Source organism: Spermophilus citellus (genome assembly GCF_964194105.1).
Source record: "Spermophilus citellus genome assembly, chromosome: 14".
Lineage (NCBI taxonomy): Eukaryota > Metazoa > Chordata > Mammalia > Rodentia > Sciuridae > Spermophilus > Spermophilus citellus.
Window position 1 is genome coordinate 86175222 of NC_138194.1, and position 21629 is coordinate 86196850.

General features: G+C 32.7%; 1 protein-coding gene across 1 annotated transcript in view; it reads left to right on the forward strand.

The window, feature by feature from the left end:
• The window catches only part of MTBP (MDM2 binding protein), a 79621-nt gene that overhangs the window by 47332 nt on the left and 10660 nt on the right, over positions 1 to 21629 (forward strand). Inside the window, exons 14-17 of the mRNA XM_081266811.1 lie at positions 5670 to 5831; positions 10249 to 10366; positions 15612 to 15767; positions 16095 to 16190. Of these exons, the coding sequence (XP_081122937.1) occupies positions 5670 to 5831; positions 10249 to 10366; positions 15612 to 15767; positions 16095 to 16190 (532 nt within the window). The remainder of the gene's footprint in view (positions 1 to 5669; positions 5832 to 10248; positions 10367 to 15611; positions 15768 to 16094; positions 16191 to 21629) is intronic.

Consider the following 21629-nt stretch of genomic DNA (forward strand, 5'->3'; position numbering starts at 1 on the left):
AGAAAGTTAATATTGCATTAAAACATTGGTAACAAAAGTAACAAAGATGCATCTGTATAGAATTCCTGTATTTTAAAATAAGGCAGAGAAAAATGACAGCAAAACAATTTCTAGTGTAAGCATGACATGTCTGATTATCAACTTCAGTGATTTTCAAATATGTGAAATGTGAACAGAAAAGTGTTTAAAATTATATAATTAATTCACTTATACTTATGAAATCTAAAGAATGCAATGGAAACAGCTTTCTTTGAAAAAATCTAGAGTTTAATATTGATTCAGAAATTGTAGACTTTGCAGAAAAACAAAACTTGTTCAGAAAGATTTCTTCATATTAAACAAACAGAAATAAACATTACTGTTTTTTCAATATTTTTCAGACTAGTATTAATAAAAAAATAAAAAACTAAACAAAAACAGCTGGAAAAGTTTCCACAAAGGTGCATTCAGCAATGATACTACTAAAGCACATTTTTTTAATAGTACAAAACTCAAATAAAATTCTGTTAGAGCTTAATTTTTAAAAAATAAATTCTAATTTATTTTACTTGTGAATTATGTCTAATACTATGTTATGAGAAATTGTGATATAAAACATAATTTTAGCCAGTCACAGCCTTGTACACCTATAGTCCCAGCCACTTGGAAGGCTGAGGCAGGAGGATCACGAGTTCAAAGAAAGCCTCAGCAAAAGCAAATCAGTGAGAACCTGTCTCTAAATAAAATACAAAATAGAGCTGGGGATGTGGCTCAGTGGCCGAGTGTCTCTATAAGTTCAATCCCTGGTATCCCCTCTAAGACAAAAAAACAAAAAAAACTTATAATTTTATAATTTATATTTTACCTTATATTTTTATAATTTATAACTTTTTGTACATGGAAGGATATTTAATACTACCTTGTTTTAGTGATTCTTCAAGAAAAATTTAAGACTGCTTAAATAGTTTTATTAAATAAGAAACTGTTCAGTATGATGCAAAATAAATATAAAAACAATATTATAATTTTGCTCCAATATTACAGTCATAACTCTGAGCGTCTCACATCTTTTTAAAATTTACAGAACCCATTTTAAACCTGATTGGTGCTCATTCTGCTGATACTTGTAGATATTCTACATGTCACTTTAATAATTACTATGTTTTTAGGAATAAGGCATTCTTTGATCACTCATTCAGATTTTATTAGTTTTCTCCCAGATATTTCCTTTTCAATTATATATAGACTCATTTATGTAGAGATTATTTTTGTCTATGTAAATTATCCTGCTTGTAATTCTGTTAAACTTCATGTATTTTCCCTGTTTCTCAGTCATTATGGTCAATATGAATTCTTACCATGATCTCCAAATTGTAATATTATTGATAGTTTTAATAAGTAGAGGTGAGGCTTGTACTTTGAGTAATTTTTTTGTTGTTGTTTTCGAATGACTTTCAGCAGATTGTGCAGAAAGTAAAAAACAAGGTTTTTTATTTCTCACTTAGAAGATGTAATAGAAACAATATATTATAACTCTTTACCAAACTAATATTCTTGACTATAGAAACCCATGTTAATTTTCAAATCTGGAAGGACCTGCCAATATCCATGTTGGTGAAGTGGGTTTTTATGGAGGTGTATATCATAAAGCTGAGGCTCTAAAGTGGAGCCTTGAGACTGGTTGCTTCTTTCCCTGGACTGCCTTGCCTTGTTAACATTCTCACCTTGCTTACTGTGTGTAGTGTGCTTTAACCCTCTGTGTCTAAGGGCACAGCATGGTGCTTTACAGGCAGTAGGTTCTTGATGTTTGTTGAATTGAATTCTCTGGATTTATAGGTTACCATTTTATTATGGAAGAAAATTTTATTAGTTTGGAAGTGTTTAAAGGTGAAATATTTTTTTAATCAAAGTAATACATAAGTACAATTAGAAAAATTCAGATGATACTGAAAAATTTTAAATGGAAAATGGCAGTTCCTTCCCTATCCCTCCTTATCTTTCAACCTCTGTATCCATATGTATTTATCTTCTGTCCTTCCATCTGGTTCTCCTGACATTTTTTTTTTCTGTTTTCTGAACAGTGGATGTATGCTTCTGTTTCTTGATTTCAGGCATCCTTCACTGAAAGGCAACACTTAACTATGGTTGATAAAGATTTAGTGTTTCCATATCACTTTCACTTCTTCTTACAGTGACCCTTTCAGTGAAGTCCTAATTTTTTTCCAAATCAGTGGTTAGTTTAACATTAGTATAACTATATAAATACGTTTACTGCTGAGCCATGTAATTCATGATGATGATCAAATCACCTGTGTTAGTCAGCTTTGCATTGCTGTGACAAATAAACCTGACAGGAACAATTCAGAGGAGGAAAAATTTACTTTGGCTCATGGTTTTAGAGATTGAGTTCATGGTTGGCTCACTCTGTTGCTCTGGGCCCATGGTGAGGCAGCTTCTGCTATGACCATAGCAGAAGGTCATAGCAGAAGAAAGTTGCTCAGCTCAAGGCATCCAGAAAGCAGAGAAACCTTGAGCACTAGGAGTCAGAGATAATATAATCTCCAAGGACATGCCCCCAGTGACCTGTTTTCCTCTAGCCACACCCTTCCTGCTCAAGTCACCACCCATTAATCCATTCAAATAACCAAACCATCCAAGTGGATTAATTCACTCATCATGTTATAGCTCTCATAATCTAATAATTTCACCACTGAGCATTCTTGCATTGTCTCATATGAGCTTTGGGGGGACACCTCATATCTAAACCATAGCATCACCTTACTTTTAATTTGATTACTCTTGTGTACAGACAAAATATTATGTTTTTCTATAGGTTCCAACATTTCTGCCACACTTTTAACATTAGCCTTCATTGTAGATCAAACACACCAGTTCTTTTTTATTTTTGTATGTTTTTTGGGAGCGTTTCATATTTTCCTCAACTCTGGACTGCTTACTTAAAATCTTTTGACAGCTTGGAGATTTCTTTTTTGGATTTTTTTTTCAACTACTTTTTTTCTCCCTTAGATTATTTTCTTGTTCTGTAGAGGCATGTCTTCTAGGAACTTCTTGAGTAAAAGTTCATGATGTGTAAAAATTTTAATTCTTGCATTTCTGAAAGTATCTTGGCTTGATTGATAATTCATTTAGAATTTGAGGTTGAAAATCATTTACCCTAATTTTGAAGACATTGCTTCATTACAAACTGCTTTCCTGTATTCTTGTTGAAAAATCAAATACCATTCTGACTCTTTGCAGTCTTCTTTAGATCTCCCCAACCCACCTCCATCAACACCCATTCCTGAAAACTTTGTGTGGAAGCTTTATTCTGAATCATGGTTTATCTCCCACCATCCACCCCTCTCCCATTTATTTTATTTTTAAAAAATATTTTTTAATAATTATTTTTTAGTTTTAGGTGGACACAGTATCTTTATTTTATTTCTATGTTGTGCTGAGGATCGAACCCAGTGCCTCTTTATGCTAGACACTCACAATACCACTGAGCCACAACCCATCCCCAACCCCTCTCCCATTTATTGAGCTGTGTGCTTGATGGGTCCATTTCAACAGAAGATTTACATCCTTCAGTCTGGTAATTTTTATTAATTTATCTCTTTAAAAATTTTCTTTCAGTTTCTTTTTTTTCTCTCTAGAACTCTTATTAATTATATACAACTTATCTGAACTTAATTTTTATTACTGTTTCCGTATCATCTTTTAATTCTGGTTTCTGAGGGACATCTTCTGTTTCATTTTACAGCTCTTTTATGGAGGTTAAATTTTTTTAGCTCTCATTTGCTTAATTGTAGAAGTCCTTTCTTATTCATTCATTGTTCTTTTATCAAAGCAAGTACTTGTTCCAGTATCTGATCTATGAGAATATTAATTAGCATGACCTTTCTTTTGTTCTCTGCAACATTTTTTTTTCCCTGTAGAGCTCCTTTTTTTCTCTTTGCTTTAAATCTCTCTTTCATATTGGATTTCCATGTTTAGTTTGAGGGATCCCAATAATACTTTCTTCCTCTCCCAAAGTTGGAGCCAATATAGAAAAAAATGAAACATACAGATGTAGATAACTTATAGGTGAAAATGGTATGGTAATTTGGAATCATGGCCAGGAAACCTTTCTTATATATACATCCAAACTCAAACTTGAATAGCTCTCGGCTAGGCAACTACAGACCAGACCTGCAAGGGAAGTGTTTTAGTCAGCTTTTGAGTCATTGTGATGCAATATACCTAACCATGAACAAGAAGAGGAGGAGAAGTTTATTTTGTCTCACGGTTTCAGAGGTTTAGTCCACAGCCAACTTCATAGCTCTGGGCCAGAGGTAAGATAGAATATCATGGCAGAGGGCATGGCAGAGGAAAGCAGCTCAGGACATGGCAGTAAGGAAGCAGAGACAAAATATAAACCAGGGACAAAATATAAATCTCAAAGTCAAGCTGCCTCCTTCCTGGCCTACCTCCTGCAGCCACACCCTACCTGTTACTACCTAGTTAATCCGAATCAGTGGACTGACTGATCTACTGATTAGGTTTCAACTTTCATAATCATTTTACCTGAATTTTCTTGTGTTGTCTCACATATGAGCTTCTGGGGGGGACACCTCATATCCAAACCATAATAGGAAGGTACTTTGCCATACTATACAGAGTATGAATCCTAAAAAACAGTGAGCAGAAAAGAAAAGAAAAGAAGGGTTTATTAAAACATGCCTGGTTCATGATTTACTCATTGGATGATGGAGGCAGAAGGGAGCTGAAAGTTTTACTTAGTTCTTACATGTATAAACATGGGGCCTGGGAAATGGAGAGCCCCTCTCCCCTCAACACTTTTCCTTAGATGTCTGGTGATTCTTTTCCATCATGCTGTCTTAAATTTCACTTTATTGGCCTATGTCTAATGTAGTCTCTGGCAAACTTCAAAACTTTGCAAAGCCTTAAGCAACTTAGTGAGACCTTGTTCCAAAATTTTTTTTAAAAGGGAGACCAGGGAGGTCGCTAAGTGGTTAAGCACCATTGTACCAAAAATGAAAGCAGAGTTGCCTGTCTCTGAGTGCTGGAGGATCAACTTGGGGTGCTGTCTGACTACTCCCTATATACCCAGTCCTGCTGCAGGCACACCTCACCACCATCTGCCTCATACTCCTTGGTGGTGCCTCTTTGCAAAAACCCAAGGTCATATCTCTTCTGCTGTGCTGACTCAGTTATCATTCCACTGTCATTTCTGTCTTCCAAATTTGTGGAGAAATATCATTTTTTAATCATTTTTTCTTTTATTTTCCCATTGTATTCCTTTGTTATATGTTTTTAGGTTTGGAAAGGTCAAGATATTGAAGGGCCAAGCTCCCATATTTAACTGAAGGTCAACAAGTTTTATTTTCACATAAATACTGACATAAGGCCATTTTTAATGCTTTGCAATATTTCTAAAACTTTTGTAAACTTGCCTTTACTGTTTTATCAATTTTTGGTGTTAACAAATTATGCTTGTTCTCTTTATCTCATAGAACTAGGAATTCTACCATTGTCTGCAAATAAGATTAAGATGAAAGGGTGGTTTATTGGAGAAATTTGCTTGTTTGAGTTTTGAAGATGTTTTTCATAAAGGACTTGTATGTATATGGGCACCAGAGAGACTTGAAAAAAAGTCATATGGTTAATTATATTGATTTGTCTTGCAGAAAGGAGAAAGTTGGCAAAGCAGCCTGAAGCAATTTCTGCTGATGAACTTAAAAGTCTGTTAGTACTCACAAGGGAACGCTTTTTACATCATTTTGATGCTCTTATTCCTAAAACAGTTGTAAGACCAACTGACAATATTAAAACCTCCAATATGTTAAATGGTAAGTTCTTTGTTATACTTTATTCTTTCTCTGTGTGTGTGGTGTCTACAGTAGCTATTATTTCTTATTATAACTTAAAAGATGTATTGGTCAAGTCAAAATGTATTTTATAAATTTAAATAATGATATATATTTATACATTTATGTACATATGACTTAACTATACTAAACCTTTTGGTAACATCTTTTATTGAGCCGAGGGAGAAGCATTATTAGATGATCCTTGTTAGTTTTACTGAACTGCTAAAATCCTGTAATGGGATTTCTGTTAAGCTATATTGTCAGAAAGTGAAGAAAGTAAAATCTACACATTAACTTTAACAGAGGTAAAACTTCACATGTTATAATACTTCATGTTTTCCATTCATTAGGGCTGGAATAGTCACCAAACTTCACTGAAGGAGCACCGACCTCCTTCTATGTTTAACTGGATTTCTGTCTGTTTTCCCGGATTCTGTTGTGATGAATTTGAATACAGTGAAACTTTTCAGTATCTAGAAAGAAAGCATTTGAAGATATCTTGACAGAATGTTAAATATAGAAGACATTTTTGTTTGTATTCTGAGAAAATCATTTTGATTACTTTGGTTAATGAGAAAATGATCAAAGAATCAAGTTAGCAATAATGTTTGTTGAGTGCCTTATCTGTTTAATATCGTGAAGGTGCACAAAGAAGTGAAAATGCAGAAAATCTTGAAAAACAGGATTGCAATTAATTGGAAAGCTAGATATAGAAACAACATATAGTGCCATGTTGAAAAGCAGATTCTATCAGCGTTCAAATATTAGATTTGTCACTTGTTTGCTGAATGTCTTTGGATAAATTATTTCACCTCTATACCTTTGTTTCCTCATGATTAAAATGGGAATAATAATATAGCCCACTCTCTAGGGTTCTTATGGGGATTAAATGACTTGATTCCTATAAAACACTTAGAACACAGTAGGTGCCAAAAAAGTATTAGTGTCATTTGTATTGTCATCGTTCCATATCAGTACCAAACTTAAATATTGGTGCAAAGTAATCAGAAAGGTGCTGGAGACATTATTAATGGAGGATGTGTTGAATAAATAAGAGCATGGCTTCACGGCTGCGACGTGGGCTTTGGAGCAAGCTGAATGGTTGAGTGAGCTTGGCACTGGCCCTGCTGTGTGACTGTGGGCATGTTTCCTAACCTCTTTGAGCTTCATTTTCTTTGTCTTTAAATTAGAAGATTAAATTAATTATTTGTGAGTTGCTTAGGAAGTTACTAGTGTGAACTAAATGCTATATGTGTTGGTTGAGTGAGTCAGTGTGACTGACTGTAATCATGCAAGGTTTGTTAGGAATTCAAGGACTCAATGGAGAATTCTATGTACAGAGAGAAGAGAAAATAGAATTTTCTAAGGAGAAGCAGCAGCATACCAGACATGGACGTAAGAAAAGGGAAACTGAGAGAAGTTGACTAACCAGAGTATTTACAAAGGAGCTAGGTAAGGGTTGAAAGTTAGGAAATGTGAGAAGTAATTGCTAGGGCTTTTAAAATAAGTTTAGGGCAATGTATGTTAAAGTTATCTGTACAGAATCAAGTGCTAGGACATTCTTAACACTGAGCTATAGGAGTGCCCATCCTTAATAGGAGTCAGATTATATCACTCCTTTGCTCAGACCTTTCTGATGGCTTCCAGTTGCTGGGAATGTCTTGCCCTTAATATGGCCCATAAAATCCTGAAATCATATCTGGCGTCATGCTCATTCTAGCCTTCCAGTGTCCCATCCGTTTCCTGCCTACCACAGACTTCTTCTATTCCTTAGACATGTTACATTATTGCTTTCCACCTACACAGTGTCCTGTGCTGTAGCCTTTTCCCCCAGCTTTTCCCTGATTAACTGATAGTCATTCTTTAGATGTCGATTTAAATGTAATTTTCTCATAGAGATTTTTCTGGACCTTGTTAATTTGTTTCCTGATATATTCACTCCCTATATTTTTCCTTCAAACTATTTATCATATTTTAACATTGTCTCATTTATAGGTTACTATTAATATTTATCTTCTTTCTGAACTGTTCTCTGAGGGTAAAGAATGTGCCTATTATGTTCTCTCTAGTATCCCCTGAGCCTGACGGAGTAGGAGCTCCCGCAAATACTTGAACAAATGCAAGAAACACTAAAGGTTTCCAGAACCTCAAGTGAAATTTGACAGACTATTCATTTGAACATAACTTGTAGTGTTCTTGTAGCTTTGATTTGAATGATTCCACATGTAAACTATATTACATGTAGAAACAGTAAGGCCAATAATCATGTTTCATATTCTGACCCATTATTGCAACTATGCACATTAGAAGTTATTTGCAGTTGGTAGGGTTACTTAATCTGCTCATTGTTTTAAAAAACTCTAGCATGTGTAACAAGTGACAAGTCATTAAGTTGAAAATACCTTATTCTAACTATCTTGTTTACTGTTTTCATGAAGTTGCTAAAGACTTTCACAGAGCCAAATGTGATGCCTCAACTCATAATATAATGACTCTGTCCTTTACCTGGGACTACTGGGGCATGTGAAAGCACTACCTAAAAGAATTCACTAGGTAATTATGTGAGATAATACATTTATTGTTTCAAACAGTCTATATAATTCTGGCTTTATCAGACAGATTATATCAATTATACTATAACCTTTCTCTGTGATTCATTCATATTTGGGCATATAAGATTACCATGGTTTGTATTCATTAACTGCATATTGTTATCAGTGGCATTACTTTGTGTTCACTGTGATTTTTTATTTTGTAGGGCAGTTTCCCATATTTCCATTTTGTATTGATTCTATTTCTTTGTTTCTTCTGTAAAATAAGATACTTTTTAAAAAAAAAAAGTCTTATTGATTTCTCAGATCTTTTTGGTACTCTTTGGTTGTTGGTGTGGCATGTGATAGCCCTATCACATAAATAAAACACTGTATTTTATTTTACTGTAAGAATTATATAAGTCATTCCTCAAAAGACATGATGTTTATGAATGTTTGTCCACCCATTCTTTAATATTTAGCCTGTCATTTATATTTATTAGATTGTATTTTCCAAGTTAATAATTAATTGTATTCTAATATTTAGGGACAATTTAATGACTATTTTTTAAAGATGGCTTGCATTATTTTATGAACTCAGCATGCAACTGTACAGAACTGCTATTGATTTTCATTCTTTATACTTTCAGTGGAAAGCCATGTCTCCATTAAGAAGTATGTTATTTCATTATTGTGCTCTTTGCTCTATAAAATAGTATTTTACCTTTTATTTATAAACAGAAAATGGTGTATTTATATGGTGTTTGTGAGTGTATTACAATATAGATGTTGAAAATGTTTTACACATTCAAGCTTAAATAGTTTTATAAGTAAAAGGAAAAGTATTCAGTTGGTTTCCATTTTCATTTCTTAAAATTTGTTTAAAATTTTCCATACTGAATCATCATTTTATGATTTCTCCCAAATATAAAATGAATATATCTGTTATCATTGATGGTTAAACACCTAATGTCCAATGCATTCCATTCCATTTATTAGAATAATGTATAATATTTAAAAATAGAAGCAGATAGTTTAAAATCCAAAAAAAAAAAAAATAGTAAGTAATTTTGCCAGTGTTAAAGTAGTTTGGATGCACTTATATTTCTGATGAGAACAGAAGCTGAACCTCTAGGTTTTCTTAGAGTCTTGATGCAGTTCAGTGCAGCAAATTAGCTAGAAAGACAAATACACTTTTTACCTATATTTTATAAGTAGGAAAATAGCATTCAATGTTAGCAATTTGAGGATGTATATGTTAAGGCATCTTATATTAACAGATAAGCAAGAATTATTTCTGAGTAACCTTTACCTGAGAATATCATAAATTATTTGTTATTTTATTATTGTGCTTTTGAGAATAAGATAATCTCTTTTTAAAGATAAGGAATTTTTTAGTTTATTTGTACTAAACCTGTATTTATTATGAAAATCTTGTAGTATATCTAATGTGTTCTTTACAGAGCTGCCTGTGAAGTTTCATTGAGAACTAATTTCACTAAAAATAGCAAAATTGTGTCTTTGTTCCATAAGCTAATAGTTCTAATTCAGTTTTATGAATCCTAGCTCGTAACTTTTGTTTTGAGGAGACATTTATTTTCATCTCTGGCAAACTTCAACAAACTTCTCATGGCATTTTCTACAGTTCAGGCCATCAGAGAGGTCTTTGATGAATACCTAATGTAATTACTCTAAAACTAACCCAGTCTGGCTTTATACATACACAGATTTATGTTTGCGTTAGTATATACATATGCATAAAAATGTGTGTATAGCAAAATTTATCCATGTATACATATGTGCATGTGTACAAATTTCAATATGGTGATACTTTTTAGTATTTATGTGTACTTCTTTCTCTTTAGCTGCCTGTCCAGTAAAATCTGATTCTTCAAATCTAATGGAAGCCAGTTCTCTGGAATGGCCAGAAAGATATGTTCTTCACAACTTAGAAACTTTTGAAAAAGCTAAGCAAAAAATGAGGTAATATTTGAGTTCATAGTAAAGCATGTCTAGCTTATTATTTTTAAATGGACTTTTTCTTCTTTTTCTTTTTATTTTTTTTTAGTTATAGATGGAAACAATACCTTTATTTAATTTATTTGTGTGGTACTGAGGATTGAACCCAGTGCCTCACCCCAGCCTCAACTTTTTCTTAATGCTTTAATATTTTTATGACATATAAATGCTTTATAGTTTCATTATAAAAGAATACATGTGCTGGGCTCAGTGGCACATACTTGTAATCCCAGTGGCTCCAGAGACTGAGGCAGGAGGATACATGAGTTTAAAGCCAGCCTCAGCAACTTATTGAGACCCTAAGCAACTCTATGAGACCCTGTCTCTAAATAAAATATAAAAAGGGGTGGGGTCATGGCTTGGTGATTAAGTGACCCTGAGTTTATTCCCTGGTACCAAAAAAATTAGAAATAATCAAATAAAAATAAAAGAATACATGCTTTCCATAAATAGATAATCAACAGAGTAATAAATCAATTCAAAGGGAAATGTTGTTCTTCCTCTGCCTTTTATTTGTACTTTGCAGGATTATATAACCACAGTGAGCATTTTGATATGTAGCTTTCCAGACCATCTTCTGTAAACACTTAAATATGAATATATGAGAAAAATTTAATACAGGAACATTGAAACAAAAGTAAAATGAAGGGAAAATGAAGTAGAAGTACTCTCTTCGTTTGAGCCACTTCTTTAGCTGTTCCATTTATGTTCACATAGTACTACTGACTCCTGGAGGCAGGGAGAGCTCTCACTTAAAGTGCACCCTGGTGGATAAATGGGTGAAGCACATTTGCTTGTAGAGGACCAAATAGGTTATCATACAGAGTTTGGACTTCATTATAAATACATTGGTTAGCTTTTGGAAGATTTTATACCAAAAACTGGTGGGATTTGATTTTGTAAAAAATTGGCTCTTTTGTGGCAAACTGATTTCAGGAGGGAAAGAGTAGAGGCAGAAAGATCTGTAAGATGCCTCTTTTTATTTGCAGGTTGAGAGATAACTGATCTCAAACTAGGGTAGTGATGAACAAATTTGTGATATATTTTGATGGTAAGCTAGTAAATAAAAACTTCCTATGATGGATTGGTTGTAGAGAGTAAAAGAGAAGCATTCATGATAATTTAGTTTTCTAGCTTTAACAGTACAGGGTAGTGTTCTTATATATAAGGTGGGAGAGATGGATGGGGAGTTAGGGTAAGGACAGATTTGGGGAGAAAAAAAATCAGTGCTTTGGGGATGCTAAATTTGATCTATGAATTATCCAAATGGAAATGTCAGGTGGACTGGAAGAGGGATTTGAACTCAGTTTGAAGTTATCATTAAACTCAGGGTCACTACAATAGTAGATGAGGTCAATTGATGAGACCATGAGGAAAAAAGAGATAGGGCCTAAGACCATTCCCTGAGGATCTCTGGTGTTTACAGTTTAGGGAAAAGATGACTGAGAAAGAAGTGGGAAAAGAACAGATTATTCAATTTCTTGCCCACCAATTTTAGATGATATCTTTTCATTTCCCACAAAGATAAAGTTAATGTACCAATTTTTCTTCCCTTTTTATCCTTCTTATTTATTTGTAGTGGATAATTCTTCTCTCTTTTTAAAAAATATTTATTTTTTAGTTGGACACAATATCTTTATTTATTTATTTTCATGTGGTGCTGAGGATCGAACCCAGGGCCTCACACATGCTGGGTGAGTGCTCTACCACTGAGCCACAACTCCAGCCCTAATTCTTCTCATTTTATAGCTATTTTTCTTTCTCCTCTCTGACTTCCCATTCTAACCTGGCCAGACCCCTTTTACCTACACAGCTGTTACCATGGAATTTCTTTTGATCATTTTCCTAGATAAGTTTCTTATTACTTTGGATCTCATATCTAACCAGATCAGCTTTTGTTCCTTGATAGATATTTGATTCTGTCCCTAAAACTTTTAATTTTTCTTAATTTAGGGTTTTGAAATATGAGACAATAGTAAGGAATGTTTTGGTCTCAAGATTTGTCTTTTTTAGCTCTGAGAAGTATTCTATCATTTCTTCAGAAAGTTCTTCATTTTCTTCTTATTCTTCTTTCTCTGAAATACCTGTTTTAATTAATGTTAAATTTACTGGATTATTGTTTTAATTCTAATTTGATTTTTCTCTCGATAATCTTTTCTTGACTTGAAAGGCTGAGGCAGGAGGATCACAACTTTGAGGCCTCCTCAGCAAATTAGCTAGATGCTATCTCAAAATAAAATTAAAAAGGTCTGGGCATGTGGCTCAATGGTAAAATACTCCTGGTTTCAATCTCTTATATAAAAATAAAGAAAGTCTATCCTTTTTTTGCTGCATGTCCTCATGTATTTCTTCATCACTGCTTTTATATTTTCTGTTAAAAATTGTAGTAGTCATATTTTAAATTCCTAATATTTTTTCTTGTATTTCTGTCCTCTTTTTTCAGTAGCAACCTATCCTTCTTTTAATAGTATTGAGATTTGAGATGAGAGGTAAGGATATTAATTAGAATTTCCTGTATTCATTTTAACTGTTCCTTTGATGGTCTCAATTCCCTGTGGTGGTGGTTTCTTTTCTATAGTTTTTCTCTAGTGTCTTGGTTGTCTTTCCACAGCTAAAAGCTTAGGGCTAGGTTGGTTTTTACAGATGATTGGCCTGTGCTTTTTCTCCAAATGTCTACTCCTATCCCCAGCTGCTTTCACCTGGGTTAATATTGGGTAAGGAGCTGCAAGGCGGGGCATGTGTGGTAGGATTTACTATAGGGTATACTTTAAGGTAAGAGTAGGCAAGCCACCTTGGCTTTTCACCCAGCACTAAATTGGGCTGGAGGTCTTAATTCTGAGCCATCAACACTGACCCTAGGAGAGGCACTTGGTTCTATTATTTTTAAAGAATTTGTTTTTAGAGATAAAAAGCACAAGGGTGAGGTGTATGGTATAGGACAGTAGTACTTGCACCACTCTTCTGAGAATTTATAGTTCTTAAAATTTGTCACCTTGATTTGTGCCCATTGTCATTCTGTGACCCCAAAGTTATTGTCTCATTGTGGCTTCCTGAGAAAAGAAGACCAAATTTACACCTTTTTTTATACGTGTCCCCCTAGTTCTTGTGGAGGTGCTTGTGTAGTGTATCCTATTTTGAAATTCATTGAATTCTTTGGTCCACTGTTTTTACTTTCTTCCTTTTCTTAACATCCATTATTCATTTAATTTCCGGTACTTCACCATTGTGATTTCATTTTGCTTGAGTGGAGAACTTAATGTGTATGTTTAATCTCATCTTGAGCTAGCAGTAATTTTGGCGTTCAAGGTCCACCTTTCTCTTAAGCCTCCTGTAAACCCTGGAACTCTGTTATATATTTCTTCTGTAAACAAGTAAGTATACTACCTTCCTACTTTGTTCGTAGAACTCCTTTTCTTATACCTTTTTGTAACTCATTCTACATTGATATATTTATCTTTTCCCCTCATTTCTCCTATCTTAAGTCAGACCTTTACAGTAAATTTTACATGTAGTAATTATGATTATTGGTCTAGAGATTATAGTGGACTCTTTTATTATGTCATAATGATATTTGTAAAGTAAATATTCAATAAATACTTGTGGGACTTCAAAAGATTTGGAGACACTGTCACCTTGGGGCAAGTTGTGGCATATATTTTCAAAATTTGTTTTGTGTTAAAACAGATTTAACTAGACAGTATAGGATCATTAGATAGTAAATGTCCAAATTCATAATTTGGTTTTAGACCCACTCTATCACCTGTTGTGTGATTTTGTTGCCTCATCTTTAGGATGAGGATAAAAACTTCATTCTACTTGAAAGTTGTGAAAATTTAATGAGAGAATATATGGGGGGAAATAACTATAAATTTGAAAACACTGAACAGAATAAGGTATTGTCTACATTGTTATTTATTTATTTTTTTAGCCTAAGACATCTCAGTAGTATAATTCAAAGCTTCTAATTGCTTTGATATGCTTGTATGTTGTGTTCTGTATAAAAGCAAATTATGCATTTTCCCATTGCATCTAGCCTTTAATATTAGAGTGATATTCATTAAGAAAACTTTGTAAGTCACTATTAGTAGCTACGTAGAAGTTCAATTAAACTCATAATGCAATTCCTGCCCTTCTGAAGTATGATGTTCAGAGAAAATATTTGAGTGTTTTTCTGTTCGACTTTTTTAAGATTTATACTTTCAATTTTAAAGTACAGAGAATGGAATAGAATGGAAGGGGTATTTCAGTATGTGAGTAATCCTTAATGTATAGAAATGTAAGTCTAAAACCATAATGTCATTATTTTAATCATGTAATTATCAGAAAAATGCTTAATGTGAGTAATAGGGAATAAATTAATATGAAGTTGGTAAATTAATTTTCTAAATATAATTTTCTATGAACTTTTATTGGTTTATGTTTTGATAGAGTAGAAGTAGTACTTAATTTGGAGTTAGTCTAGTCCTGTCATTTTAAATAGCTGAATCACCCTGCATCTGTAATATAACCTATTGTGTGTTAGAATCTTTAGCTGAAAAATAGGAATAATGATTTTTTTAGGCTTGATTTTCACTTTATAAAGGACTTATTTTTAGGTGTTACTTCATTTTAAAATAAGATCTATTCCATCTTTTTCAAGGGAATTTGTTATTTTATGTAAAGCGGTTTGAAAAGTATAAAGTCCTGCACATATTTCAGATGTAATAATGATTCAGTGTATATTCATAATGTCATAATCCTGGCTAGAGGAGACCTTGGAGAAAATTCCTATTACTATCTCATTTCATGGTTGTGCTTTAAGTAATCTTTAAAGTTCATAGAAAATTGGAACGTTCAATTCTTGCCTTTAGAAATTTATAATTTTATGGAGTTTCAGAATATACAGGAGTTTGGATTTAAAATTTATAGAATTGGAAACTTCACACTACTGAATAATGAATATATAATCTTTTATAAATAACATAATTATGTTCATTTAAGTAGTAGAATTTTTGACATGGGAACTGAAATTTTCAATGTAACCTACATATTTTTAAAAAATATAGTTTAAAATGAAGTGATTTACAAATATTTTACTTTATGGTCTTCCCTAAAAGTGATTCTTTAATTTTCTTAGTGTATTTCTCTGGTTTATGCTTATATCACCTTTTCCTGACTATGGTGAATTCAAATACACCTTTAATAAATGTATGTAACATTATTTTTCCAGAACTGGTTCATTACCTCGTTCATCAGAACAGTTGCTGGGCCACAAAGAAGGTCCACGGGATTCAATCACATTATTGGATGCTAAAGAATTGCTGAAATACTTCACCTCAGATGGATTCCCAGTGGGAGATCTTCAACCTTTACAGATTCAAAAGGGGTAAGTTATAAACTTACAGTTTCCAAAAATCATTTTTAGATACTATTGCCTTGCATTTCCTTAATGAATTAATGCCCTATGCTACTTACATGATATTTACAAGTATACTTCCTGCATTTATCATTTAGCCTTAATCTTCCTCACCTTTTACCTTAGCCAAATGTCCTACACTTTTGTGGTATTAAATATAAAGGAAAAAGGAATAATAAAAGCAACCTCAGAGTATTCCCTATATTAATCAGTACATTCTAATTTATATAGGAAGGACAGTACATTTTTTCTGCCACTACCCTATCTTAAATACAAATGCAAACTGTTTTATTTCAGAGAAAAGAGTTTTGTTTTGACACCAGAACTTAGTCCTCGGAAACTTCAGGTCTTACCTTTTGAAAAAGCCTCAGTATGTCATTATCATGGAATTGAGTAAGTTTTTATTTACATTTTACTCTCCTACATGTTGTTAACTAGTGTCTTTTATGTGAATGTGAAGGGTGACTATAATAAAACAATATAAATTGAGACAGAGCCAAAGAAAAAAATATGTTAAAAACCTCAAAAAAAGAAAAAAAAAGTGTTGGGGGAGCTGTACATACACGAACAGTTTGTCTCCTGTTGAAAAATGCTATTTGATGATTAACCAGTTTAACATCATTTAAGTATCCTCTTATTAGTTATTAAATATTTTAATCAAAAATATTTTTGTGTCTACATTATTCAGGTGTATTTGCACTGTGGGTCTCATCAATGTTGCCTGGTCACTAATTATGTTGTAATTGCTTAGAAGCTATTCGTTGAAATGTGTTTCTGTTTTTAACATGTTAATTATATTAGCTTTTTAGAATTTTAATTGACCATTTTGATGATTCTCTTGCTTGATGTATTGGTTTTGGGGGTTATGTGCATATCTACCAGTTTCACAGGGACAGGAAATGGAAGATTTTATATTTTACCATGAATTTTCAAGATCTTGGTGATTGAAATGTTTCATAGTTTTAAAGCAAATTATTGCTTTTATGTTAATTTTCCATCAATTAAATTAGTAGAAAGCTTGCTTATTCATAGGTATTCATAGGGTTACAGATTCTAGGAAGCAGAAGTAGCAGTGTTGTACAACTACTTCTAATAAGTACTGATGTTGTAATAAATATGAAGAACATTGTTGACATGCCAGAGAAATTGTTTTGTTTGTTTGTTTGTTTTGGTAACAGGATTGAACCCAGGTATCCTTTACCACTAGCTACATCCCAAGTTCCCTTTCATTTTGAGACAGGTTCTCTATAAGTTGCTGGAGCTAGCCTCAAACTTGCAATCTTCCTGCTCAACCTCCCGAGTCACTGGGATTACAGATGTATACCCTCATGTCTAGCTCTGATGCTTATTTTTGAGGTGATTAAAAAATTGGTTTTAAACACCTGAAATGATGTGCTTGGTTTATGCTATTGAAGGGACTCCCATTGCCTTTTATTACCTTGAATTAAAATACTTCAAGCAAGAGAAGCTAAGGGACTAAAATACTCTGAAGCCATTGAAATAGGAAGAAGAATACAAATGTAAAAGCTATTTAAGAAACATAAGTGGACTAATGACCTTTTTTTTTTTTTCTTATTCTAACAAAGGGAGAACCAAAAAAAGAAAAGAGTGATAGGTTTCTATTTTAAAATAATTAAATCAGTAATTAACCAAAAGTAAAGGTTAAGCTAAGGAAAATATTTTCACTGTAAAGAAGAGATAAATTTTCTTTAAAATTAAAGAATGCTTATAAGTCAGTAAGAATATAAGATGAATACACTGTGGAAGAGTTAGCAAAATCTTGAAACCCTCTTGTTTATCAAAGAATAAATGAAGCTGGGCACAGTGGTGTATGCTTGTAATTCCTGTGACTCCAGAGGCTGAGGCAGGAGGATCACAAGTTCAAGATCAGCCTCAGCATTTAACAAGACCTTAAGCAACTTATTGAGACCCTGTCTCAAAATAAAAAAATAGAAAGGGGCAGGAGGGGTGTAGTTCAGTGATTTTGCACCACTGGGTTCAATCTCCAGTACAGAAAGAAGGGAAGGAGGGAGGAAACCACAGAAACAAGAAATGCAAATACCCAGTATACACGAAGACGTTTTTCTTCACTAATCAAAAAAAATTTAAATTGGAACAACAGTAAGAACACTTCGCTCATAACATTGCTATATGTGATTTAAACATAATCCCATTATTCTGAGTGGTATTGTGGTGAAGGTGCGTGAACAACCTAGCTCAGAGGGATATAAATCATTGCAGCTTTCTGGAGGGTAGCTCATAATTTTAAAAGTCATACAAATGTTTCTAACATCTGATTGATTAATTTAGCTTACTGGAAACATTGGTGACATACACAGAGTTATTATCTAATGGTATTGTTCACAGTGTTATTTAAAGTGAGGAATGTTGGAAATAATATTTTTAGGGACTTGAATAAATTTCATAAAATGAAATTCTTTCCATCCACTAAAATGGCTCAAATTAAAGACTGATAAATATTTGCAAGTGTGTGCAACAGAACTTTCATACATTGATGTTGGTGTGTAAAATAATTTGTCTGCTTAGAAAGGAGGTAACAAGTCCTTATAAAACTAGCCATGCTCATGTCCTATAGCCCAACAATTCCACTACAGGGTATTTTCCCAAGAGAAATGAAAGATTGTCTCCATAAAAAGACTTGTATAAGAATGTACAGAGCAATTTTATTTATAGCTCAAAATGGGAAACGACTTAGGAGAACAGATAAATAAACTCATATATAAAATAAAACAATACTACTCAATAGTAACAAGGAACAAAATGTTGATGCATACAACATTAAACATCTGTGTGGGGGGGAAAAAAACCCAGTTGAAATCAGAATTTGAGGACTTTGAAATGAGCAATAGGAAGTACAGCATCCAATAATGAATCATTTCTGAAAGTCTTATATGAAAAGCTAATTTGAATCTAAGTGGTTCAGATAAGGATTTTGGATTTAAAATTGTGTTTTAAATGATAGACAATTCAAAGACAACTACTCAATCACAAAAAATAAGATGCCATTGTTGCAACTTTTTATTTCTAATAGTGATGAAAGGACTCCATTAGAGGATGGTCATTCTCTCGCATTAATAGGTTCCCAAATATCTCTAAATTTTGATAAATCTTTTAGTTAAATTATTTATATTCTTAGCTATATAGCCTTTTGTGCATTGAATTCAAAGTTCACATTTTATTTGTACTATATTTACCTTAATCAGATTAAACTAGGAGCTTCTTTGTTCTACTACATAAAAATCTGATTAATAGGATATATTCTTTTGTTCTCTCTTTTTGATTTTATGAAAAACAAGTTATTAAACATTATAGAAAATTTGATAATGAGAACCAACAATTTTTTTCCTTTGTTACTACCTACCTCTAGTACTAGCTTTCAGAAACATCTCTTTTATTTGTTTGGTTTTCATTTCCCTAGTGAAAGGATATGCTTTGGTCAGTATATTTTTTTCATTAATATTTTCTTTATATATGACAGCTGAATGCATTACAATTCATATTACACATATGGAGCACAATTTTTCGTATCTCTGGTTGTATACAAAGTATATTCACACCAATTCGTGCCTTCATACATGTACTTTGGATAATAATGTCCATCACATTCCACCATCATTTCTAACCCTATGCCCCGTCCCTTCCCTATTTTTTAATGTCTTCATATAAAAATGTTATTGACTCTCTGATATGAAAAATGAGAAATTGTTCCACATATTCTCAATTTGATTTTCTGCTTTTTATTGCTTTTAAAAATATATTATAGCATATTAGTGACTGTTGTATTCTGCTACCTTTCCTATCCCCTACTATCCCCCCTCCCCTCCCCTCCCCTCCCCTCCCATCTTCCCTCTCTACCTCCTCTGCTGTTGTTCAATTCTCTCCCCTTTTTTTCCCCCTCCCCCTTGCCCCTCATAACCTCTTATAATTTTGTGTATCATTGAAGGAGTTCAAAACCCAATTGAGTCTAATGTATGAAAGATGATATATCATGAGCTCTGTAATGTTTTGAATAATCAATAAAAAAATATATTATAACTTCTTATTACATGACATATAAAGCAGAATTTCCCCCATTTGTTTGATAATTTTAGGGCTTTGTAATCTAATAAAGGAACTTAAGTAGGATTTTTAGGTATTTTGTATATAACTTGAATATTAAAGTTGAAACCAATAAGCATTTTATATCATTATGATGAAAAACAATTTCTCTCACTAACATTTTCTTTACCACATAGTCAAAATACTTACTCTAGGACACGTTTTTACTTGACTCTTCAGTTTGAAGTATCCATCACATAACCATATTTTAGATTATGTTTCCCCAAATTCTGTAATTTAATTTTGTTTATCTTAAGTCTCATCTCCCTACTTTTTTCCTGTTATTCTTAGTTTAATCATAGAAAAATACTAATGGTTGGGCTGGGGCTGGGGCTCAACGGTAGCGCCTTGCCTGGAATGTGTGAGGCACTGGGTTCAATTCTCAGCACTGTATATAAATAAATAAAGTTTATCAACAACTAAAAAAAATACATTAAAAAAAAGAAAAATACAATGGTACACAAATTTTTAGAATTTATAAAAGATATGTTCTTCGTGTTCATTTATTAAAATATTAAAAACTTACTTGAACACTACTTGATGAATCTAAATTTGCACAGCTTTATTAATTTATGCACACAATATCTTAAGACTCTGATGCATTATCAAGGAGTAGGTAGGTCTCCTCTTTACTACCTGTGTACCTCCATAAACAAACAGATCTAGCTGTGACTTAGATTTCTTTGCTGTAAATTTATGTTCACTAAGCTGGAGACATTTAGATAGGACAAAACAGTTGTAGGAGATGAGCACCATGAATTCAGAAATATATTTCCCTAGAAGATTTGGGTATATTGAGTGAAGGCCTATTTATGTTCAACATAGATTATAGATTGAAACAACTCAAATGGAATTTTAAAGTTCTTTCTTCCTGTGTTATAATGGGTCTTTAGAACCCCTAAGCTTTTCCTCTACTTTAACATAAAGGAATATTTGTTTAAATTTTTTTTTTTAATTTAAAAGAAACCTTCTTAACTGTGTAGGTGTGCAAATCAATGTTTCTTCATGCAAGGAGAAGTACAGCTACCATTAACTTGATTGATTGTTGTTTATCTAACTGGTCCTATAGGGTAAATTATGTTGATTGTAAAAGATGCTGTTTTGTTAAACAACAGATTAAACTCTGCTGTGGTAATGTGACGTTCTTTTGCACATCAACCTCTTGTTTCTTTGTAATTTCATTCATCTATTCTAGGAGATTTGACAAGTCTCTCCTATCTCCATTGTTATTGCCTTGTATGTAGTAAACATATTTTATCTATTTCTTAGTTATAAAATAAAATTAGTTTCATCTTATGAAACTTATTTTTTCTCTGTTAGGACCCATAAAGCATTTGGTTATTCTTTGGTAATAAAATATGAAATTATAATTTTCAAAAATATATATTTATTTCACTAATATCAAATATATACCTCACTACTCTCTTTTTTCCTTTCTGATTTACAAAGTAATTTTGTTTCTATAGTAAATTGTAGTATAATCATGGATATTTTATGTGTCGACTAAAGTTAAAATGTACAGTGTATGTAATACATTTGAAGGAATGATATTATGAACAGCTATGATCAAGAAACAGTTGGGGGTTGGGGATGTAGCTCAGTGGTAGAGCACTTGCCTAGCATGTGTGAGGCACTGGGTTCAATCCTCAGCACCACATAGAACTAAATAATTTAAATAAAGGTATTGTCTTCATCTATAACTAAAAGAAAAAA